The 26,317-nt window shown below is 42.9% G+C and overlaps 1 protein-coding gene across 2 annotated transcripts in view; it reads left to right on the top strand.

The window, feature by feature from the left end:
* The first annotated feature begins 11,447 nt into the window (after positions 1 to 11,447).
* Positions 11,448 to 26,317, top strand: part of itga3b (integrin, alpha 3b) — a 34,915-nt gene continuing 20,045 nt past the window's right edge. For both annotated transcript variants that reach the window (XR_011785568.2, XM_071926691.2), the window contains exon 1: positions 11,448 to 11,759. Coding sequence is in view for 1 of the 2 variants with exons in the window: in XM_071926691.2 (XP_071782792.2) it covers positions 11,584 to 11,759 (176 nt within the window). In the remaining variant the exon portion in view is untranslated. The remainder of the gene's footprint in view (positions 11,760 to 26,317) is intronic.

Below are 26,317 nucleotides of genomic sequence, written 5' to 3'. Positions count from 1 at the left end.
TCTTCTATCATTCTGTTCTCTCTCTGTCTTTCACCATCTTTTGCCCTCAGCTGGCAGCAGCGCACCACACACTGCACGGAAGCCACTGGGCAAGCATCCCCGTCCTGGCAACCCCAGGCCCATCGACAAGAATGCGTCTATTCTCCAGCCCCACTTCGCCCGGAGTGGATGAGTAAGACTGGCCTCCAGAAACAGCTGTTCAGGGAGTGATCAAAAGAAAGAGAGAGACTTCTTTTAGTACTACCTCTTTGTTCCCTCATCCACTCCAGCTCTCTTATTCGCTGAGGCCACTTTCTGAGTGGGCTGCCAAGCAGGGTGAACGCACAAGGCAATAGTATACTTATTGGAACTGAGTAATGTTTGTTCCCATTTGTATATTAAAGCCAATTGCCGAAGCAAAATTCCAAACATCACTAACCATCCAAGAGTCATTTAAGCATTTAAGCATTTAAACTTATCTGCAACTGTCTCAATGCTCCATGGCTCTAATGGAGTCCCCAGTATTTTACGGTCCATCTTGACCCTTCACCCCTTTGTTCCAACTTCTTTTATTGCTTATCACAGAATAGTGAATGTGTAGCCTTGGTTACAGCTACCCTCTCCTTGAGTCTTCAGGGTTGAGATGCCCTCTCTCAGGACTCCAGCAGGAAGCTCCACCCTGATCCCAGCCTGTTTGTTTTGGCTGGGATTGAAACGCATAGAGGACTAGATGAAACCGCTCCCTCCTATCTGCCTGATTATCTCTACTACATCAGCAGGTTGGGTGACACGAGTTCTCCTCTCAGCAGAGCAAGTGCTGGATGTGTTTCACTGTGTTTTAGCACAGTAGCACACATGGTACCACGTCCTTTTAAGCTGTGCATAAATGTCTACAATGAAGCTTGGGACACATTTGCACTTTCCATCCGTCTAATTTCCAGACAGTAAACACACGTGACAGCGTTTATACACATTTTATACCTTGCATTAGAAATGCATCACAGCTATCCATACAGGATTGCATTGCTCTTTCCCTCACAAAGACATATGCATTGCCAGAGCGAGAATTCTCTCTTGCATTAAATTAAAAAATATTAATTAAAAGCCTAACCTTGCAGGCTCTAATGTAATCTAATGCAAATCTGGATCTCCATGCATTATTTCAATGCTATTAAGCAAGTTACCACCACACATGTTCATTATTGTTGAGTTTAGTATACAGCAGAAAGACTTTGTATGAAGATTTATTTCAACTTATGTAGTTGTTGCATGTGAATTGCACTTAGATATCAATTTTGCCAAATTTATGTCTGGCCACCTTCTGACAATTAGGCAAATCAATCTGTTTTACATGTGTCTAACACCTGGATTTCCATGTAGTTAAACTCTGTCTGGTTAAAATTCAAATGCCCAAACCACATTTTAACCTCAGGTGTAAAGGTGATCTATTATTAATGAACTATTCAAGTATTCAGCATGGTTTGAATTGCCAAATCACAGTGAAACACGTAAAATTGACAACTAGTGACTTTGTGTCAATTTTAGTCACCAAGATCCAACTGTACTCAAAAGCTTTTTAAGAGAAATCTGTAGCAGGGAGGAAAAGTAAAGCCTTGTGGGAGACATCCACCTAGTTATTTGGTGGGCTTGTTAACACAGTGTAGAGAGCTGTCATTTTTCTAGGCATGCCTGAACACGGCAGATTTTGGGTGTTCCCGTTCTGCCCCTTTTCCTCCTCAGCTTGCACAAAACTCCGCCATAGTCGTCCATCTCCAAAATATAAACTTTCAGACTTACCCCTTCAGTCAGGGGGGTTAGGCTGAGCCAATCAGGTCAGTAAGTTAGGTTGAAACAAAGTGCGTCAGTCAACAGCCATGCTAATCCATCCAACCATGAGTAAGTTGTTGGATAAATATTTGGCCCCTGGAGGTGAGCGCTCTCCCTCCTGCCTCCCCTCCCTTCTCTCCTGTGCAGTCTTGTACTGGGACTGGTATCCTCAGGCGGGTGATGATGTGAAAGTCTAGCCAGGGAACAACGGATGTACCCCATCTACTGTACATTTACACAGAATTCACACTGCCTTTTGGTTGATTGAGCTATCCTAATGAGATCTACAGTATAGATCACATATTGTATCAGTACATAGGCAAGCATGTACTGTAGCTCCGCTGTGTGGAGTGAATTTATGAAATTCTCGGCATCTGCTGTACTGAAACTATTGCTTCATAGCTGGAGAGGTAATATAACCCCACTATTTTCTGTGACTATGATCAGTATCAAAAAACATTCAATGAAATAGCGATGGTGTATGTCTATCTACACTACAACTTACAGACATTAAAGCTACACTAGGCAAGGATTTTATGTAAAAATACAACTGTCTTATCAGTCTGAATCACAAAGCGAAGCTGCAACAGAGAAAACGGTCCCATCCCCCCTAATTGAGAGGCCATAGATTCGCCCTATTTGTCCAAATGAAATTCCTGTGCCAGGTATGGACACTTCTCCACCCACAGTAAGTGACGAATTGAATCTTAAGAGTGAAATCCAAACCTTGTTCATATCAAGGACCCCTAATTTAGTCCACATTAGAGCCACAGACCCCCATTTGATGAGATTTTGTCTCTCGGGCCCAAATCTGAGAATATTTTTATTGTTAGATATGATTTTGTCCAGAATTCCACGACTATCTGTATTGTAGGTAGAGAGATAACAGTGAAACTATGATCAAAACAGTCATTCTTCTACATTCTCTAATTGTGTTAACTTCTTATAAATGAAATAATGCTGAAGTTTAACAATTCATCAGTTTGCTGGGGGCCCCCTGGAACCCCCTCAAGGACCCCTGGTGGTCCCCGGACCCCACGTTGAGAACCACTGTCCTAAACAGCAGTGAGCAGTAGCCCATTCAGAGAAAGCTGGACTCACCAATGTTAGATCTTTTCCTCTCTCATCTCTTTGGTTTCCCTTGGTGTAAAGCATCACGGACCTGCCGGGTAGGTAAACATGATTTCTGGGTATTCAAGTTTAAAATGTTCAAACACTTACATCTCAAAATTAATATGAGCAGTTAAAAGTTACAGTTTGGTTCATGCATACAGGAAAGCACAGCTACCTTTGAGCACATGGTTTATCATGACAGGGTTATCTAAGGTACTACATAAAGGCGACCACTGCCACCCACAGTGGAGCAGGCCACAGAGCAGAGTGTGAGGGACGCTGCCCCCCAGAAAGGCCTCCCTGTGTTTGTCTTGCTGCTGAGTCCCTGCCTGTGTCCCCCCCGCTAATGAATGGACATTTAATGATCTGAGAGGGCCATTCAATTGAGTGGAAAATGTGCAGGTCTGTAGAGTACAGCTCCACTTGTCATAGGAAACAAAGGGCCAGGCTCTGCATTCACACACACAGCGGAGAGGGAGAGACGGGATTCACACACTGGGTCAAGAGGAGGCTGGACACACACACACACACACACACACACACACACACACAGTATTCAGGGCCTAGATGGTACTTCACACACTTTGGTACAAATTCCTCACAACGAGAACCTTCATTAAAAGACATCGACGCTGCCACATTGGATAATGTTTTTTTTTTTTTCAAAGATATAAGGGTGCGCTGCGTACCTTTCAAAGCCATTGAAACTATTTTATTGTCTAAAAAGTCTTTCTAATTGGAATTAACATGCAAGTGTATTTCAAAATGTAGTGACTAGCTTACAAAGTTTTGTTTCGCATTGTGCACCTACAATAACTGTATCTACTGCTTTTTCATCAGAAAACTCAATCAGCTGAACACACAGATTTTATATTTACATCCTCAGACGTTTATTAACATTACAGCAGTAACACCACCAATCCAATCTGAACCATCTGCCAATCTCAGCCCACTCACAATAAACAATGGACATCGCCAAAAAGGTTTGGTTATTGAAAGCCATATGTGTTCAATATAAACCCATCCTTTTATGTTCCAGTATTTATTTGCAGGTCAAATGAGCCGAGCTATAAACAAAATGGCACCATGTGGTCAACGAGGATCCACTGGAAACGGCCTATCAAAGGAAGACAGACAAGGAGAAGTCCTCGGAGTGTTTATAAGAGGACTACGGGACGTTCGCAGACAACTAGACAGCTTATATGCTGCGCAGACAGGAAGGAGGCTTTATAAGGAACCTTGTAAATCATAGCAACTCACTTTAGCACAGGAGGGAGGACTAGCGATGTGGGAGTGAGCTAGCATTGTGTTTGCTGGTCGGATTCACTGCCGTTCCCCTTCAAATTGTGTCATTATTCACTGGTCTGTCCAGGAGATTACATTAGGCCTGGTCACAGCATCCATGCATCACCTTTACTGCCCTATATATCCACCTAATATCCAGGGTGAAGAATAGTGGACCCGTTAAAAATTGGATTAAGTGGACGTTGATAGGAATATAATTATCCGGTTTAAGCCAACAAGGACAATTGTAGGCCAAGTGTTCTTTGTTCTTTCTGTAATATTTCATGTCCACAGAGATAAAAGTACCGTGTTAACTAGGAAGCTACAGACATATATTTGTGTCTCCTCTGCTACCCATGAAGCTAATGCGGCACTTCCTCTGTTCAACGATGCCTGAATGAATGGGGGGACTGTTTAGGTCCCACGGACAGATAGCTGCTCCTTCGGTAAACATGGCAGACAAGTGATGGTATGGACTTCACAAGGCTGTTAAGGATCAAGTTCTGAGTTCATGTGTCCCATGAGAATAAGGTAAAATCTTGACTTAAGTAATATGCAGTGGCCTGTTCTCCTTTTTGTCTCCATGCAAACAGCTAATCCCAATAACTACTGCGGTCTGAAGGAAAAGCACAGTTAACCAGAGGCTTGTTATGATTGGCCTCTGGCTAAAGTTCAAGCAGATGTCGTTCCCTAGAGAGATAGCCCCCTTGACCCGCCCACTCCCTCAAACTTCTATATTTTCTAGCCGACACATGGCCAGACCACACTAGATAGATGATAAGCATATTTTTCAGGCATTTTTGCAGCAGTTATTTATTATTTCTCAGCATTTCTCTATATCTTTCAAAGTGAGATCTTGTGCCCAAGGTTATCAGTCCTCTGGGCCCAGAGCCAGATCAAACACAGCCTCCCCTCAAACAGGTTTTCATTTTTTTTTTATCTATGACTACTGTGCACATAATCTACTTTATTCACTGGAGCCATTTCATTTTAACAACTGTTTCTAAGGGGAGGAGAGAGGAATGCTGCTTGGAGTGACTCCCTCTTTAATGATTAAGCATTACTCAAAGTGTGCCATTGTACAGCAAGTTTTTCAATTTCATTTTCCTCCAACAAATCATTAACCCCATCACACATTCCTACAGCATTAATGCAACGTTTCAGGAGAGGGGAGGAAAGGTTTTGAAAGGGCACTTTATTGATATTGATTGTGATTGCTGCCAGTGACCCATCCTCTTGCTTCAGAGTGCTTTGGAGCTGGCATGGGGCTGCAGATAGATGAATTACTCAGCTCAGAGTGCATTTTTAGCAAGTTATAAATCCACTTAAATACACCGTCCCACCTCCAGCATTTTAAAACAGACTGATAATGTGAAAGGTGGTATTTGTGCATTACTTGCTGGCATACCAAGCTTTGGCTCTAACTTTATCTCACAAGAAAGTAAGAAAAACTGTACAGTGTGTTTTGCCTGGATTCTTATTGTATGTATAACATGAGTTTGAGCAACAGCTGTTTTGTTTCCATAACAGAGCGAGCATGCCCCGCTGTCTCCCATCTCTCTATCTGTCTGCCTGAAAGCTAAGCTGAAAAACAGGTGCCCTTGGACAGTGGGAGAGTGTTTGGAGCCACGCCTTCCTCCTCAGGCTATACATTCCTCCACTTAGCACGGATTGGAGACCTGAGGAACAACAAGACCTTGTGTGGGTCCCAAACCCCTGCTGCATTTCCTTCCTGCCGCACACGCACACACACATACACCAAACACTCAAAGAAAACGCACATGTGGATGCTGACATACGGCCCCCACACCCACATGGACAAAAGTGAACATATGTTTACACACACACATACACACAAAACCTCCCCACTGCCACCCTCATATGAAGATTTTACAAGCAAGAGAGGGAAACGAGGGAAGAGGGAAACCTCAGAAACCCAGAGAAGTCGTAAAACACAATTTTCACATGCAGGGAAATTGTACAGAGAAGTATCATATAACAATAGACCATTTGCTCCATATTTGATCTATAGAACATCCATATGTGACCCAATAGAGAGCTGTGATGATGGCAATTCCATCCGCTCTATTATATTATCTGGAGTCCCACGATCTGATAATAAATGTTCATAACTCACAAAAACCTGATACATGAACTTGATACACTCTGGTTTTGGGAGGGTAAAGACTAGATGATTGAAATTACAAAGCTATTTTTACAAAGTGCATCATCCCTCCCTCCATACCAAAAGTGATTGGTAGATAAGCCAGGCTCATTTGTTTCCCCACTGGTGCAAACATTTGTTGGGAGAGATTGAACAAATGGATGCAGTGCTAAAATGATTGTCCCCACACTGTGGATAGCCATGTATTTATACAGTACCTATACTGTAATCTGCATCTGTCAGCAATGGAAAGAGAGGCGACTGGCATGTTCAGGCAACAGCTTGGTATAAGAAACACTGCCAAAATTACTAGATTCTGCCCATTCATTATTTAGAATATATTTTGTTCTAAAAATAGACTTTATGTGTGCCAGACAGCTCATGTTTCAGCAGGAGGCTTTGGAGAAATTCATTGTCTTTTGTCTCCCCAGGGAGTGCAAACATTCACACTGATATTCTGCAATAGCCAAGTGCAAAGAAGAGCCAAAGCATGTGAGGTTGCTATCCTCACAGCAGGCCATTAATGTGCATTGTTATTTAGCTGCATATTGTTTGGTTTTACACGTTGTGGTACTGTGTGTGTGTGTGTGCATCTGCATGAATGCGTGTGCATGTTTCTGTACAAAGTGAAGTAAATGCATGCTTATTGGACAGGATTCAGAACAGAGTGGATCATGTTTTACGCCTGTGAAAGGTCATCTGAGCGCAGCGAGAGACTTGGCTGGAGTTTAAATAGACCACACTGTCTTCCTCCTCAGACACTACCGCTGCTCACAGCATACTGGGTTCATAGCAACTCGCGGCTCCATGGCAACGGCCGGCTCTGCCGTCGCCGTGTAGCGAGGACTCGGTGTGAGAGCGTGCTGTGTTTCATATTCAGCCAATGTCCTGCTCAGTGTGTTGTGTTCGCCCGTCTGGCTAATCGGGATTCATATTCATGGAACTTCTACATAAGGCCAGCATCCAGTTGTTTTGAGACTACTGTCCTTCTATTCATCTGGGTTATTTTGGTGCTTTCAAGGCTCCACTGTATATTCTGTCCACAGTAGATATTTTTAGGATGGCTTCATACAGTTCCATTTTGGAGAAGATGGTTTTAGTTCTCATTTTTTCAATCTATTCTGCCTAAACACATTACACAAAGCCTATTGAGTAGGTACAGTAACAAGTCAGTTGGATATGTAAAATGGAACTATTATGAAGCATATTGATGCAGTGCACTCCACCCACTCTATGCATTTTGTCCTGGCCTGCCCACAGCGCTCTGCATAGATACAATAGCTGGTCCTCTTCTACTATCACATATTCACATCAGTCCAGTCCAGTCCAGATAGCATCCCACCCTCCCACCCGTCCCATCCACCCTCCCACCCGTCCCATCCACCCTCAGCCCTGTTTCAAAGGATGCCATGGAGAGGACTCTGTGGAGCCATTCGGGATATAGGACAAACCACAAGAGCAGCACCAAAGTTCAGCAGGAAGATGTTTAAAGTATGTAGGCTTAACCTCCTCAATTAAATGGATATTATGAGGGAGAGGGAAAAACACAGGAATAATGAGATGGAGGGGGGGGGGATTTCTGTTTTTCCGGGACAGTATAGTGATGGGGGAGGATGTTGGTGGGTTTGAGGAGGGGAAAAAACAGGAAACTGGGAGATAAATTGCAAATTGCATTCCTTGTGTGTTGTGTGGGCTAAGGCTGGAGGGTTCTAGGGCAGGGGTCTGTGGGGGCGGCGGCGGCTGCGTTCGGGCCTTTGTCCCCACGGTTCAGACAGGCTGGTGTTGGCTTACAGTGGGGTCTGGGGAATGCACAGTTAAAAGCCAGAACTCATTGTTTCTCTACTGTAATGGTGGGAAGGGGCCGAGAGTGTACTCACTGCTGCTGCACAAAAAAATGATCAAGTACAAAGTTTGTCCACATGCAACTGTAGTATGAATATAATAACCCAAACAGTGATTATGTACCAGAGTTGGCTGGTGGGCAAGGCAGTACAACAGATCATACATACTGTACACTGCCAGTCAAAAGTTTGGACACACCTGATTGAATGTTCTATGTTTTTCATTCTCTTAAAGCCATTTTGAACTAAAGGCTTATGCTTAAATGCTTGAAATTTGTTTTTTAGACAAATATAAATAGTGAAGTTGATGCCTATGTATGAATTTCTTTCCAAAGCCTTTGCCTTTCCATCAAGGCAAAGGGCGGCTGCTTTAAAAGAATCTAAAATATAAGATAGTTTTGATTTGTTTAACACTTTTTTGGTCGCTACATAATTCCATTTGTGTTATTTCATAGTTTTGATGTCTTTACTATTATTCTAAAATGTGGAAAATAGTAAAAATAAAGAAAAATGTGTGTCCAAACTTTTGACTGGTAGTGTACATGCAGTACATGTCCGTGTAATCATACACCTTATGCAAGGGAACGTATCTTTTTCTGCCAATAAAGAAGAGATGCAGTTTGTCAGTATCAGCTGTCAGTCTTCCAGAGCGACACTGTTCAGATGTAAAAGGGTGGGAACAAGACCCAGAGGGGTGAAAGGATCAGGTACGCTCCACCCCTCTCACACAGAATGCATGGGAATCGATCACATAGAGCAAAATAAAAGGTGAGGTCAAATTGCTCATCCATTGTGGCTTGGTTGCTCTAAATTCCTCCTCGCTGATGTCTCTCAGGATGTTCGTCTTGTGCTGAGTCAGGGGGGGTCACGCTGTGTCTTTGTTTGCACGATCTCGTGGATCTGTTCAACATCACTGCTGAACCAGATGCAGGCCTTGATAAGTCAGCGACAGGATGTTGACACTGTATACACTGGCATGTTGTGCACTCACCTTTGGGTTGAATACCATTCACTTGATAGATAATATGAAAACGCAAACGCAAAGTTAAAGCATGGGTTAACTGCGATAAAGTATTCCAAAAATGTGGATTAGGGTTATTTTATTTAGGGTTACTATGGCATTTTTGCTTTATTTGAATGGTATATACTATATACCATTCAAATAAAGCAAAAATGCCATATGCTCTATATTATATAATATAGCGTGACAGGAAGAACAGCCGAGAGAGGAAGAAAGTAGATAACATCCAACAAAGATTGTGAGGCAGATTTGAACTACAACATCACAAGTACATAATATGAATCTTAGCCTGTCAGGAAACCTCTGCAATGCAACGTTTTATTCTGTATTTTTGCTATACGCTGACTTGTTCCTCCCTGACTGAAAAAGTTAAGTTACATATGAAAGTGTTCCTCATATCATGTTACAATCTTACTGCATCACACACAGCATGCACACAAATAAAATAAGGAACCGTGAACAGCAAGGCAGACACAATAAAATAGTAACAACTCTGCAGCACATAGCTCAACAATATCTGCAGCTCTACTTGGAAATAGCTAAAGCGATGTATCTAGGAGCAAAAGGAATGTTTTAGCAGTCGACCTGTGGAATGCGCACGATGAACTGCAATCTCCAAAGGGCATTATTTCATTGGGGATAGAGGAGAGATTACCTCCGGGGCGAGAGAAACCCCTCGAGCGTGAGGAGATGCAGAGTGGGAGCTCAACTCATCAATTAGCAGGAGGTCAGCGATGCCAGATCTCAACCAGTAAGTCAGCCAGTAAAGCAGACATGATGAAAGATCACACATTGCTGTGGAGATACAAGTAAATTGGAGAGGGGGGGGGAGGTGGGTGATGGAGCTGGGATTGGTCTCTCGACACTAGGGGTCCCAAAGAAGGGGAGTGGGGGGGGGGGGGGGGGGTTCAAGAAAAGGAAGGGATACTTCTAAAAAACCTCTGGCCTGTTCCTTGAACTCTCTAAGGGGATTAAGGGTTTAATGAACTGCCTATTGGAGGGCAGAGGTTTGAGCGATAGGCAGTGGAGCAAGGCGGAGGGCGGTGCTTACAAGAGTAGCCTACTCATGTGAGGGCGGGGCTAGAGTCTGTCAGGTGGCCTGGACGAGCTGGTCAGGAGGCCTGGCTCTCACAAGACAGTCCCTCCTTTACAGAATGTCCTGCACTAAGCTTACTCAAATATTCACACAGACAACCTGACTGAAGTGATTAATCAGTTTTACCAGCCCATTCTGTTTAGATGCAGTGTCTCTTCTCTCTAAAGCATTCTGTGAGATTGGTGTAATCTACAAGACAAGTGCAAAAAGGTCCAGCTGTATGTTTCGGAATAACAGGATGCAGTAACATAAGATGTTATTTCACACCTAATGTTTGGTGTATTGGCAGTGAATGCCTATCTGTCATGATTATCTCATGTTCATTAAAGGGAAATGATGAAATGAATTCATAAGTAAGCTCATTTTATTAGAAAAACAGGGTTTTCAGTGATATCCAGCTTTTTTTTTTTTATATAGATAAATGACAGTTGCTATAATACATAATGATGATATTTACTCCAACATGATCATGGATGAAAAAAAAAAAAAAAGCATTTAAAAAAGTTGTAATAATGATATATGTCCCAACGTCCCACAGACATTAAATGTCCCACAATTATAGAATTACCCTTTTTTTCATGGCTAAGTGTGTCATGCACACCAAACTGCATGAAGGCCACAGTTTTTAATGTTCTTTTAAACTAGAAATGAAATACATGTTTTTTTTTCTCCTTTTTTCACTGTGCAGTGTTTGTTGCAGGCCCAACAGGTGGGGATGCATAATGTTATGAGAGTGTATGTGTGTGTGTGTGTGTGTGTGTGTGTGTGAGAGAGAGAGAGAGAGAGAGAGAGAGAGAGAGAGAGAGAGAGAGAGAGAGAGAGAGAGAGAGAGATGGAGGGGGGGGGGGGGGCAGAGATTTCACACAGCTAACCACATTTACTGCATTACTAAGGTACAGTAATGTCTCATCTAGCCTTAATGCATCCCACCCGCCCCGGAAGACCTCGCCTGGTGCAACGACAGGTTTGAGTGCGGTGTGCCAGTCAGTGTGTGAGTACACTTGTTCAGATGGGTGTGGAGGGGAGAGGAAGGAAGGGAGGGGAGGGGAGGGGAGGGGAGCGGGGAGAGGGAGAGGGAGGCAGACACCGATACCTAGGCAGTGACGCTCACAGCGCGAGAGGGGGAACACGGTTTTCAATGGGGAGCTTATTTTGAAACACAGCCTACCTGTTGGAGCTCGCGCTGCCGTGACAGTCCCACGCTGATCGCGGATCTGCGGGGAGGCAACTGCACTGCGAGGGACAAAACAGCCCAAACATGGCTCCAAGTCTGTCACTCTTTGTTGTTTTGACTGTCTGGTGTGGGACGCAAACCTGCGGTGGATTTAATATAGATGAGCGTTTCCCTGTGATCAAAGAAGGAAAAACCAAAGGAAGCTTCTTTGGATTTTCGGTGGCTCTGCACAAACAGACGGAGGGCTCCAAGAAATACCTGTAAGTTGTCAGCGGTGCATCTGCAGCACTTGTTTCTTGTTTTAATGCCCGCATTCAAATAGGCTACGCACCTGCTTTAGTCTAGTAGGTGTAACGAAAAACAGCCAACTGTATCCACCTCATAACAGCTTATAAGCGCCTGTACCTGCTCACTGCGCAAAAAAAATGAAGCATTTAGCCAGCAGCCTGTATTGCCCTTAACACCTGTCCCCCATGTATAAACAGCGCCTTACACGCTTGTTACACGCTTTCAAGTTTTTTCTTTGCATGAGAAAATTATTTTTTTCTTTGCATAAAACAATTCCTCCAAAGTCAACCACCTGTTACTACGCATTGGAGCATTTGAAACAGATTTGCCTCCAAAGCCAATTTCCATTATCTCGAAAAGACCCCAAAAAGGTTTTCTAAGTGTCCTCTGTGTCCTCGCGTGTGTCTGTGCAGTTGATGAAATAAGATTTGATAGCTCTACTATCTCATGTAGATGTGCGGAAGTCGTTACCTGTGTCCCTGGGCTATTAAAAAAAGGAGTGTGTGGTGCTGTTCAGTCCCTGTGTGAAATGCAGTCACATAATGAGCCAAACAGCCATCTACTGCTGTACTAACATTTCTATAATTTGTCCTCTTAGATTATAACACAAAAAGGGCGTTTGCATGCATTTCTACATGGATGCTCCCATATCAGCTCCCCACACAAAATCTCCATTTTATTTGTTGCTTCTTCTGGCTGGCATGTCAGTCCCAAACCTTCACCCAAGCCTTACAGTGACTGCTGGCGTCACACTGCAGCAATCATCTCCCACCCTTTGCTCTAGGCTATCCTGCCCCGCTTAATGCCAACAAGTGCAAGAAAAAAAAAAAACTAAAGGCACAAATGGCTGAGTAAGACATGCAGTGATTCTTGGTCCACGCCTGTGAGGAGAACTGTCTTTTGCTGCGGGTGAAACAGGTGGGCCAGGTGAACTGTATTACAGCTTGCAGCTCGTCTGTGGTGCGGGCTCTTAAAGGCGTAAACAGAGAGAATAGGTATCTTCTAGGGCTATCGGCATGAGGAGAACTAACCACTATTTCTGAAAAAAATATCAAATTTCAGACCAATCTTACTACAAGATAATGGGTTCCTAAATGTTTGTCCTTTCTGGGCATTTTGGACGTCTGTGTTCTTATAGATCTATTGTGGAATGCACAGAAAGCTCTGACGTAGCCTACTCCACTTTCTTTCCACATGTCCCGAGGCTATTGCATTCAACTGAGACAGAAATGGGCTTGTGTTTCGCAATAAAGGTGTTCATTGGCCTGTAACACACGCAGGTTGTCATTACCGAGACACAAATGCTCATGTGGAGTTAACAGCGATTGCATGAAAGCAGAGTGAACAAATGCTTTCATTTCAAAAGGAATGATGTTCAAGGACACGCATGCTCGTGACACAAGTCCTCCTTGTCTTCCATAGCTTCCTTAATGAAAGATCCTCAAACTGTATCATTGTTTAGTGTAGGATTTCCCTTGGCTAATTACAGCGCCCCCCTCATCCTTCCGCATCCGTGATCACACAGTTTGTTCATAACTTGCTCTTATCTGTCTCTTTCATGAAAATTGTCCTCGAACGTGCTTTGAAGAGCAAGGCGGGAAAGAACATTGCAAACCCTGGCCCACTTCCTGTGTGATGTCAGCAGGGAAGCAATGAGTCCCCCATTTGTCTCTGAGTACACAGCCTATCAGCCTTATCTCTGCTAAGTGGCGGATTGATGTGCCTTACAGAGTTTTCCCCAGTTAGTAGAATGGATAGCAATGTCCAGCTGACACATGATCAATGTGGCATCTTGGCCCCGTCCCCAGAGGGATGGAGTCACCGTCCACAGGCTGCAACCTAAGAAGGGGACCACATGGCCATGGTAATGAGCCTGGAGGCCCAGGGACACGGAGGCTGTGAAAGGACTCATCGCTCTGCTGGAAGCTGAAGAGTTTAGGCAAATCTATGGCTGCGTTCACACCGCAGGTCTTCACGCTCAATTCTGAATTGCTGCTTATATCTGATGTTTCTTGGATGACTGTTCATATCTGCTCCTGGATGTAACCCATGTCCAATATATTAACTGGCAGCAATATCAGAAAGTAACAATAACAAAAGATGTTACATCCACTTTCGTAACACATTTCAGTTTTCAGTTTTGACTGAAATCTACCAATCAAGTCAACTATTTGGCTTTCTTTCCATTATTGTGTCTCATTGTCCTCCATGCTAACTCTGGGTCAGCCAAGCTGCTGTGGCACCAAAATGATGGCAGTTGTCTCAGGTGGATGACGTAAGCGTTCAAATACGTGTCACATGTAAAATACATGTACAGTAGGTTGCCCCGGCATCCGATTTGGTACCACACATCCATGCAGTCCAGATCGTAATTTATAAAAATGCGACTCCATGTAGCTTTTTGCGGCGTTGATTAGAAAACATCAGATCTGTGTCACATGTGAAGGACAAAAATAAGAATTTCAGCATGTTAAGCTGCAAGTGTGAATGTAGCCTGTGACTGTTAAGGGGAGTGGGAGCCTAAATGCACCTGCAGCCAGAATCTCTCACTTGTGTCAGTTTCCAAGGGGGAAATGCCTTATTCATATCATTGGATGAGAAAGATTATTGTCTACTCTTACATTACATTACATTAAGACATATAGCAGATGCTTTTGTCCAAAGCGAGTTACAATAAGTGCATTTTGTCAACAGTAGTCAAACCGACTGTATATCACAGTCTTCATCAGCTAAGCCTTCAATAGGAATACGTTTTTGTAGAATCAGAGGTTGTTGTTTTTTGAGTAGAAGGGGGAAAAGATTGTTACATGATAGGTTACACTTTTACTCTACTCTTATGAAATGTGTTTTGTTTTGAGGTCAAAGTACTTTTAAAAGTTTGTTAATGTTTTCAACAGGACCCTCTTCTTCAACACTATCCTCTCTAACAGCCTGTTCAGCTTATTTGTAGTCAGCGGAGCCTCCAAGATTCACTGAAAATGTCTTCCAGCACACCATGAGATATAGTGTGTGTTCTCTGTGACTCTTTAAAGACACATGAGAATGTGCTGATGGTGTCTCCCATGTTTGAGCTGGGGGGGATTTTACAGTACTGTCTGTTTTATCTGTGTTGTCTGGGTTTTCTGGTATACAGCCGCGGATCTGTCTCCCTTCACCACAGCAAGGGCGAACCACAAAGCTGTTCATTACATGTGTTTCCCCATTATTGGAGGGAGCTAGAGTGTGGATATTTGAAAAATGCAAGAAGTGGGGATATAAACCAGTCGTGACATGTACAGTGTTTAAAGTGGGCATTCTTTGTGCATGCGTGAGTCAGACAGAGGTTAGTATAAAGGAACTCGAGACAGAGGCTTTCCACTCCCAGTTCTGCAATAAAATGAGCACAATAAAGACGTTTTTTTCCCTTAACCTCTTAAGATGTAGGCTATTATCCAATTCGTCTGATGATCCCAGAAGTGTATCTTGACTCAGCTGAAGCAATGTGAAAAATGTATGTGGAATGGAGGGGGGGTATACGACCAATTCGTAAATCGCCATTGCTTCTTGTTGGGGAAGGGCTGCACCTTGCTCATCCAGAATCTACCTGAGGCCAATTTGTACGGCGTGCCTCTCCTCTCCTCCCCCTTTTCTTCGTATCACCCATTTAAGGTCTGCGATAGATTTTTTCCTGCGAGGGCTTTTTTTTGTTCTCCTGTTGTAGCTGGGAGGAGGGACCAGGCTGTCAGCTGGCCACCTATTGGCTCTTCCAGGCCCCTGACCCCTCGGTATGCCTGGAATGTTTCACCCTTCTCTGCACACTCGCGACCTGCCAGGTTGCAGGTTGGGACAGGACAGGGCTGAAAATGAGGAGTTTAGGGACAATTGGGGAACACACACACACACACATGCACATGCACCCCTCCAAGATTAAACCCAAGCTTAAAATCATTCTGTTCACACTCTTCAGCAGACAGACTTCATCATTTTATCAATAAGAATCTCTGAGATCTCGAGAGGGCAAATCAATGGCTATCATTCCTCAAACTCAGGAATATTTAATCAGAGCTGAGGTGCTTCTTGCTTTTCCAGCTCATCTCTGTCTGACAGCCGTGGCCCGAGGCAATGAAAGTCAGCCATTTAATTTGACGGGGCCTTCCCCTTTCTCCTGCGAGGTGCAGATTAGAGCGGTTGACGCAGGGTTTATAGACAAACGCAGCCTGATATTCTGTTTGAACACGCACAGAGCAATATGCTGCTCCTTCTCCAAGCCTCTTTTATTTGACACAGGCAAATATCTAATTCCCAAGTCACGTCACTGCCTTGCAAGTTGATGTAATGCAACAGATGAGGATGATATGTGGTAGAAACGTTCTGAATAGTCTTTTCTTCTAGTATTAAACTTCAACCTAAGCCTGAAGTCTGTCAGTTAATGCCGCACATTAACTGAGTGAAGGAATATGTGTCATATGAAGTGCTGCAGCATGGCCTAATGTAAATGAGGAAGATGGGTATGTTGAAGTTGGCTGTGGTCCAACATTCCTTGTCATAGAAATGGTAGTGGTCTTTGTCTGTGAAGTAGGCCCGTCAGAGCACTAGTGTCATGCTACAATGACAACACTTTGTGATAAGAATCCTGTGGTGTCCATTAGACCCTCACACACACATGTATAACATGACAACCAGCACACAGTTATCATTGATGAGTCCCAGTGAAAAGGAGGCACTGCGAGCTTCCTTTCATTATAGAATCATTTCAGCAACAATGCTTCATTTGCATTCATAGCTTCTGAAAGAATTACAAAATGTTAATGTCCTTATGTGCTAACGCACTGTACTGTAGCCAGCTGGATCTAGTCCATATCAATTATTAATAATTGATTAATTAACTATTCTCACTGCATTAGCTTAGCTTTGCTTCATTCCTTATGCATGCTGTAAAGTATTATCTCTAGCTCTAGCTCTAATCTATAGCTTATAGATATATTTGTAGAACATATTTGTTTGCTAAGCTCCACGAAATATTATGTAATACTCATTGCTCAGCCCTCCTTGGTCATAGGCCTATGTAAGTACATTTTTAACAATAGTAATACATTTTATTTGTATAGCATTTTTCAAGGAACTCAGTGACGCTTAACAGCAAAGAACAGTGTCAGAAAAAGAAAACAGAAAGATAAAATGACTCATAGCAATATAGAAATGACAATAAAAACCATGAGATAAAAAAAACAACTGGAAAAAAAAAAATCAAATAGCAAACAGACACAAAGATAAATAACTAAAGAAAATGGAGGTGAACAAGGGAGAAAAATATATGGGACATTGTTGTGGCTTTGACAATGATATGGCTCGTCATGAAACTATGTCTTTTTAAAATGTTGTTTTTTAATAATATTTTATTGGAGTCTAAGCCAAGCCAATGCAACTTTATAAGGTCTCACAAAAGTTTGCGTAAATCCTCGTTTGTCCATGGTGATTGGCCATAATCTTTATGGTATTTAAGCCTGTATCCAATCAGTTGGTAATGGCATGACATGCTAGCCTGTGCAGCACCAGAATGAATGACGGGTTCTAATAACATATTGAAATGGACCCCAGCGGGACCCCAGGCCTCCTGCTAACCTCCACACAGGACAATCTCTCTGGTGGGGCTTTCATTGGAAAATACCTGCAGTGAAGACTGTTTCCATCCCAACAAAACTGTAACAGATCCTTTTGTGTCCCCTGGTTGTACAAACGCATTGAAACAGCATGGAGAAGCTAGCCTGGTTGGCCTCAGGGTTAAAGTGGGTTACCTGTAGCTAGTAAAGCTACATGCTTCAATACCTTTCTCTCTTCATGCTATTTTTCATCCTTGAAGGGCATATGATACTGAAGTGTTGGTTTACACTTGGTATGTGACTGTGGAAGACTATCTATGAGGCAGCTTGCAGTCTGTCCATAATAATGAAAATATGCTGTGTGGATGTGCTTCTGCAAATCAAAACTGCATAATAAATTAATAAAATAAAACAGATCATAAAATAATGATAAAATGTCTGCCTCAGTGGTCTGAACAGGAAGTTTTTTGAGCAGTGGGCTTAAGAGGGGAAGCTGTGCAAGTCACAACAGGAAAATACTGAGGTTTCATACAGACACCTGCTCTATGTTTGCCCCAAAAGCTGAATAATAATGCTCTTAATGCAAATTAGGGCTCTAACCAGACACGCTAATGTTGCTAACATTGTTGCTGTCAGCTCCATTAAAGCCCCTGTGAGCTAGTCCACCTGCACCCCTCCCACACACACACACACACACACACACACCTACATGTAGCGACAGAGGGGTCAAGATGGCTGGGCTGGGATAATGTCAGGGCAGGTCTGTTGTAAATTCCACTACTTTATGGCTGCATGGGTGAAGTGTGTGGGATGGAAGTGCATCGGCCTGGTCTGCTCAGTGTGGAGCCACTGGACTTGGGTCACCCAGCTGTGAGTGTGTGTGTGTGTGTGTGTGTTCATGTGTGTGTGGGAGGGAGGGGGTGCATGCATAGATGTGTTCGTACGCATGTGTTTGTGTGTATTTCCCCCTGTCAGACTGGTGGATAGCGTGTTTGTGTGCGTGTGCTAATCACGCATGGCAGGTCTGTGCTGCGCCGCATGCATCTGCAGCGGCGGGGGAGCCTCAGCAACGCTCTGACATCATTCATCCAGGAACAGCACCTCTGGGTGGGCCTGTAGTGGACCAACCTAGACACATAAACCAAAATAACATTGTCCTTGTCAGACAAGGTTTCCTTCGTTGCAAATGAAAAGTGATTTACCGTAGGCTAGTTTATTAGCATGGGGTGACCTGTCATGTTTAATTTGTCAGGGTCTAAATGAGTTTGCTTTCTTGTCACTGTTTCACCATTGGCAGATGGTGGTCTTCAAACAGGATGTTTGTCCAGCTGAGAAACCCCTGGTAGATAGATGAGTGAGTGTGTGTGTGTGAGTGTGTGTAGAACGCAGGTGCTGACTGATGCTTCATGTTCAGTACTATTCGATTGTTCCATGCCATTTCCTCTTTTTGATACAGAGTAATATATTCATTACATTTCATTTCCTCTTGAACTGAATGTTTTCCCCTTGCGGCTCACTCACCATTCATCCCAGTGATGTCTGCATTACATTTGCTCTATTCCCCATTTGTATGCATAATGAAAGCGCTTGGCCATCGGAAATCTGTGACACCGCTGTGAACAGCTCCGGCGCCTGAGCGGCCCTGTAGTGTGAAAGCAGCCTCGGAAGATTGACAGGAGAGGTGAGAGGACAAAGCAAACAAAAGCTCGCACGCTCTCTCCCCCCTCAGCTCTGAACTTCAGTGGCAGTCAGTGAGCTTGAAGAAATGTAACTGAAAAATAGACGTTTTTAGTTCAGCGTGCTCTGCCTGTGTAACGCACTTCTGCAGCACTGACAGAAAAGAGCTTGAAATGTAGTGGCTCTGACTGTATCCTATGAGGTAGATTCTAGTGTTTTTGTGAAAATTGACCTGTCTGCATATAGTTCGGCAGGTGTGCCCATGGTTCAGCACTAACCACCATTCATTATTTGCCTTGTTAATGATCTACAGCATCTGACAGTGATACAGAGGGATTTGATTCAAAATAGCAGGTTTTATTGCCTCAGTTTTGCATAGGGCTGTGTGATATATCGTATAATATTGATATTGTTATATGAGACTAGATATCGTCTGGGATTTTGGTTATCGTAATATTGTGAAATAACTTCAATGTTACACCTTCCTTCTTAAAGGCTGCGTTACAGTAAAGTGACACAATATTTTGAACTTATCAGCCTGTTCTGGCTGAGTAAAATGAACAATGATTGGCTTTACCTGCTCATCATATCCACATTACTTATAACTGATTACTAATGATCATTACCAATTTTCAAAATTTCCTTGTAAATATCTGATGAAAGCACTCATCTCCAAAATATCACATTATCGATATCAAGGTATTCGGTCTAGAATATTATGATATTTGATTTTGTGAATATCGCCCAGCCCTAGTTTTGCATTCTGATATGGATGTGACCTGTTAGAAGCTAACCGTGTATAATTAACTCGGTCCTGGGTAGCACAGGTGCTGTGAGTAATGTGGTGAGCATGTCTGTGTGACTGCACTTTTCCTCTAGAAGCAGGTTGATCTACCACAGACCCCCATCACACTGTTTGTCTAGCGAGGACTCATCTGTTAGCCATGCACACGTAAACACACAAAGTGAACGTGTTAGCAGCTAGGTGTGCTGGCAGTGAATAGTCTGATAGCGATGTGTGTGCTCACTGCCCACCTCGTCCTTTGTGAAAATGCAAAGAATTGGATTAATCACAGTGCTGTTGCAAAAGAATGAAAACACACTGGGCGTATAGAGCAGATAGAGAAAAAGACACACACAAACACACACACACACACACACACATGTCGCACGTGACTCCATGTCCCATTCCAGTCAGAACAGCAGTAGAGAACCACACTGGACTCTCCCTGCCATCTCTACCATATGAGCCGTCCTCTCCTCTTTCAGCGAAGTCATTACACCATTACAACAGCATAAAAAGACTCCAGCCCTTGTCTCCTCTTGTCCTCATGCTTAATTCAATCTGCAAATTGAGTCACTCCATTCAATATTATCCCCATCTATTTGCTTAGCGGGTCTAAGTGGCAGTGTTTTCCTGGAATCAATACGAGTTGCCCAGAGCGTAATTGCTTTATACCTGAAAAATACTATGAGGACGCAGTATAGGTGAGTGTGTGTGTGTCTGTGTTTGTGTGTGTTTGTGCATGTGTGTGTGTGTGTGAAATGGTAAGAAGGTTGGGTTAGGGTTAGAATTATATTGGAGGAAAAGTTATGCATGTAGTGTTTAGTGGGTTTAAGTTAGTGTTAGAGTTATAAAATGAATTTAAGTCACTTTAATTAAGTGAGTAGATAAGTGTAACAACAAGTGTGTGTTTCGTACGTGTGTGTTTGTGTGTGTGCATATGTATATCTGTTATTATTGAGAAAGACTTCGCTCCAGACTAATAAAATCAACTATAATGAGTTTACTGTCTACTAACATGGTCATTACTGATGACTGTAGTGTTCTCAATACAGTACAGAGTCTCCCTTCCTGATCTGGGCATTTCATGGAAAAAGGTAAACAACACTGGAATCTATCAAGGTTACATACTCGGAATAATGACGCCAAGAAATAGATTGTTCTCTGCTTCCTTATGATTTTGGGGATAAATTCAAACATAACAATATGCAAGACAGTCAAGGAATGACACCCACTGCGTCTGTTTTGCATAAATAAATATGAAAACAATTAGGTGGGATCTTTTGCCACTTTTTGCCGCAGCTAGATACTCATGCAAGGAGGAGCCAAGACACCTATGTGAAATAACAGCTTCTCTCTTTAATAAGAACAGAACAGATTAACAATTCTACCAGGATCAATTGCAATCTCTCATAACCTATCTTAATCAGTCATCACAAAATGCATACCAAATAGACTTCGGATTATACAGATCATTAAGATGTCACTGTACCATAGACCAAAGCCCTGACTCTCTCTGGTTACTTCTTCTTCTGCTGAAACATTATTCTGGAAGATTATATCGAGGGCTTGGAGCCAAAGGGGCGTAAGTGCGTTACAGTAGATTTTACAGGAGAGCCAAAACAAATTTTGATCAAACTTGGATCAGCTGCCGTTACCACATACTATGCACAATATTTTAACTTTTTGTGTTATCAGATTGAGCATTACTATAAAAACAATACTGCTACAGTTTAAGTTGAATTATATTTGTTAACTTTTTTTAAAATGGCAAAAGAGTGAAATACGCCTTTTTGGCACAAACATTGCCCCAATACAGCCATGCAGAATATGGGCGTATGTAAGTAAACAATTGTAAAACACATTCATTTTAATACAAATCTAGCAATTACACTTCAATCAACACTGAAATATAAAACAAGATCAGAATGAATATCTTTATCTTGAAGTAATGCTCAGCAACTTTCACCAAGGCCTTTAAAATTGGCTACATGGAACATATCAAATTGATTGATACATTTTTTCTGTTAAAAACTTTTAATAAACCTTTTTAATAAACCTCTATAGACATAAGAAACTACTTTTGATTCTAAACTACTACTTTTTTTTCTTTTGCTAGTATAATACATTTTTGTATTATACTATACTTTTTGTCTTTGAATGTGTCCTGGGACACATTCAAAGACCTGTAAAACTCCTCATAACACTGAGGGATAACTTCAGCTACCAGCAGTCTTACTATCAGAGCTCATCTTGACCAGTTCACACTCCTAACATTATAAAATAACATTTTGAATCTATAGGCCTAAGTATTTCATGGGCATATTAACATTTTTACATTAATATTGACCTAGAATATGAATTAGGATATGAAAAGGATACTAAAAATGATGTGATCATGCTGCCATGCTAGCATTACTTACGTCAGCATGCATTTTCAGTTCAGTTAGAATCCTCTACCCACAATGCTTGTTCAGTGTCAAAAGTGAGGTTTTGCTTGGTGTCAAAAGGGCGTAAGTGCAGTTACGCCCTTTTGGCAGCAAACAAAACCCTACTTTTACTGTTACGGCTTTCAGTTTTTGTTTAATTAAAACTTATGGGTCATGATTTCAGTTGTGTCCTTTTGGCACTGAAAAGATCTCACCGAGACCTTTCAATTGATATATAATACTCATATACGCCCCTTTGGCTCTCTCCTGTTACTATTTCCTATTTATTGGTATGCTAGGATTCCCCATAGGGTTCAGACAGTCAGTCTGTTGGACACAAACACACTCGTTCCCTTTTAAGGAATGGTTCACTCTGTTCTATTCAATATTTTAATACTTGCTAATCTATCCACTAATTTGAATTATTATTATTTAATTGAATATATAAATATTTGCTAACCCCTGCAGATTTTACAGTCCTTCAGTTGGTATTCTGTCTTTTCAAATTGAGAGCATAGAAACAAGTCGACGCATTATGTTTTTCATTGTTTAACGTCACTGGAACCGAAAATCTTTCAAAGCCTTTTGGTAGTAATTGGTAGGCCTACCAGCAAAATTCGGTCGGTATCTCTAAAGTACCGAATTTCACTTCCCATCCCTGCTGATATGAACATTGGGCTCTCTCTCCAACATGAGGCTGAACATAGTTTTCCTTGGCCTGGGGGAACAGACACACCCTGTGACGAACAGGTTGCCCCAAGCCTTATCTGGACAGGTGATCCATCACTTGTGTAAGGTTCACAAAACAGCACATACTTGAGTGTGCTTACACATTTACACAAGTCCCCTTTCTCTACACACATGCAAACATACACACAAATACACAGATTGCTCTTGGTCTTTCTCTCTCTCTGTCTTTTCATCTTGCATTTTAGGCAGCGGCCAGCCGGGTTTAAACCTGTGTGTTTCTGATAGGCCTGTATCATGTGTCTCATCACACTGCTGTTTAGACTGGGCCCAGATGAAGATGGATGCACACTAAATGAGGCTACACTGTGATCTATTGTAAACATGACTGACTGGCCATGCACAGCGTCTCTCACCGCTAGTCTCACAAAGCCTATCAGATAGAGAGAAAATGTAGCCATCCAAAAGCCTGTAGTCATCTTTAATTAAGTTGGTTTTGCTGGTTCTGTTGATGCTTGTCCGAGTCAAGATAGGTGGGGGTGAGAGAACGAGAGATGATGACCTCATTTTAATTTGCTGTTGGAGAACTGCATGTGTTGTCTTGGGTGTCTTATAGACAGACGACTGTTTACCAAAACAGCAAGACCTTGCAGTGTCACTTTCTCTTTTTTCCTCTCCTTGTCTGGCTGTGTGATATGGAGCTCCTCTCTTTTCTCTCTTAGTTATTCCTCCCACTTCTCTCCCCTCTATCACTCCCTCGCTTTTTCTGCTCCTCTTCCTCATTTTCTCTTCGTGGTTCAGTTAGGGGGCATTTGTGAGGCATTAAGATGACTCATAAAGTGGGCTGCTATTATTTAAACTAAGCAGTATGAACATAATCCATCTAACTCCCCTCATCTGAGAGTTTCTCACAGCAGATTTCAAGAATGCAGCCACGCTCACCTTGGCTGGGTGTGTTAGCCACAGCAAATGTTTGGTTTAGCCAGCCGTTCGGCTTGCTCACCGGGCAGAGGGGCGAATTTCAACATGTCCTCACAGTAGGAATGCAGCTGCCGGTTGGCACCCCCCTCCTTCCCTGAGCCTTCGACAGCCTGTTTATGAGGAGGTGATGAGCAGGGAGGGAGATAGGAGGAGAGCACACATTGTTGCAGTTGGAACAGGAGAGGATATGAGGCGTTATGAAGGACAGAGGCTTGTACTGTTGTTTGGTTTAGCTGGCTGGGTCTCACAGGCTTGATGAGTGGAATCTGCCGTTCATTACAATAGCAAACAGGGATAGTTTTGTTAGGAGCCCTGTTTCCATCGATTATTACCGAATTATAATTGAATCAGTTTATTTTTAGGCAATGGTTGTCATCCTCAGTTGAGTCAACCGACCTTATGGTGGCTGAAAATATCACTGCACAATGAGAATTTCAAAACAGTGTCTATACTGTGCGTCAAAACCCGATGACATCAATCAGCCGTGTTGAATTGCCACAACAAACACAGGTGACGCACGTGGCTCCGCTGCAGAGGAGGAGGCCGGCGAGGAAGAACATTTTAGTCGGTATGTTTATGGATCAGGTCGGGCTAAACGGCTCGAAACAATCGGCCAGCCAAGGCTACCAGGCTTCCCTTCAGCGCCTGAGATTAGCGCTGTACTCTGTGCCCCAATTCTTCATGGCTTTGCTCAGCGATAATGAATCTTGGGATTTTTTTGTGTTCCGTTTTGTTTACTTTCTCACTGTGAGCAAAGTTCAGGCCAACCGGTCTCTTTGCCTGTTTCTAAGTGTTTTATAACTGTTTCGCTCGTTCTCCTTCCCCTAGCCCCCCCTGCCCCCCCTTCTCTCTCGCTCACTGGATAATCTCCCATGCTAATGTGTAATGTGCCTTGTTTTCCCACAGGAATGGCTAACCTTGTAAGCCTTTGTTTTGAGACACTTGGTGCAGGTTACAGTTGAGTAATACTTTGGGTGGTCATGACTTCTGATTTAATGACTATGGAGGTGGCAGACAAGTCGTGCTACAGTGCTGTATGCAGGAGACATAGTTGCCCATGAGCTCATTTAGACACTTTCTCTAGCACACACACACACACACACACACACACACACACACACACACACGTACACACACACAGGCTGACATCTGATCACAGAATGGGCCTCCACACACACATGCCCCTGGTTCCCCACATATCTGTCAGTCCCACTACGACTCAGATGCTGTCTGCATTGCTGAATGAATACCTGAGCCAAGGTCTTTTCCTCCCCCATCCACTGGAAACTACTGGCCCTGAGAGGCCATCTTGGCTCTTCCTGGTTGTCATCACTCTGGCAAGCTAATTGATTCATGGCTGATAATGCCCAACTGGCAGCAGAAAGAGGGGGTAATTGTCCCTCTCCCCAACAGACATGGCTGGAGTATGTCTGTGTTTTATGCTTCAGAGGAAAAATATTCCATGGTGTATTGCTTGGGGCAGTAATATCTCTCAGCAGGCAATAGAGGCAGTATGGCCGCTTATTTCACTCTGGCCCAAGTTACTCTTCAACATTTGGGGTTGAAATAAAGAGACTAGAAAATTGTAAAATCTCTCCCACAGCCCCTGATCTTGGGTCAGAAATGTTTTCATCTCCCTAATGGTTACGTTTGAAATCGGTAATGGGGTAATTTGATGTAAGATTAGCAGTTAGGGCCAACTCATGACATGACTAAATTCCAATGAAAAGAGCAGACAAGAGACTTCTGAGTCTGTTCATGTTCAGGTTTATACGTTACGACACAGCAAACACCAAATGGTTTTGGTCTGGCCTCTCACTAACATGCTCATGTGAGTATTAGTAAGTGAGTATAGGGGCATTTATCACTTAGCTATGTGTACGGGTGTGTATAAACACAAAAGCCTGCGCTGGAGCGGTAGAGCCTGGTACACAGTCTCCTCTGTCTCTTTATAGAATGAATAACCACCAGGTAACCGGTTTGTTATGTGGTGAGCAGGCATGGCTCACCAAGGGCAATGTTGCGTTTAATCTGTGAGTCATTTCTCGGTCTTCATCAACAAATATGAATTAACTGAGCTCGTCTCGCCCTTCTTTCATGTTTTACCTTCTAGAAAACCTTGATCTATCCTCAACTCAGAACAGCAGTTGAGTCACGAGAGGCATTTTGATTTGAAGGCACACTGACCTTCCGGTAAGGGGTTATTTCCTTTTCCATGGCTACGCCTATTATCTGTATTTATTCTTACTTATCAGTGTGTCTAAAGGAGGTAAGATGCCCTATGGGCTGATTTGTCCTCTCGCCACCTGGTTGCAGGGAATTATGCCCTCAAGCTGCAAAGAACAGCCTGACTCACCATTTTCCACTTAACATTTCTGCTTCCAGTAATGTGT

This window comes from Centroberyx gerrardi, chromosome 20, assembly GCF_048128805.1.
Source record: "Centroberyx gerrardi isolate f3 chromosome 20, fCenGer3.hap1.cur.20231027, whole genome shotgun sequence".
NCBI lineage: Eukaryota > Metazoa > Chordata > Actinopteri > Beryciformes > Berycidae > Centroberyx > Centroberyx gerrardi.
The sequence above is the reverse complement of the archived record's forward strand: the minus strand, read 5'-3'. Positions and strand labels throughout refer to the sequence as shown.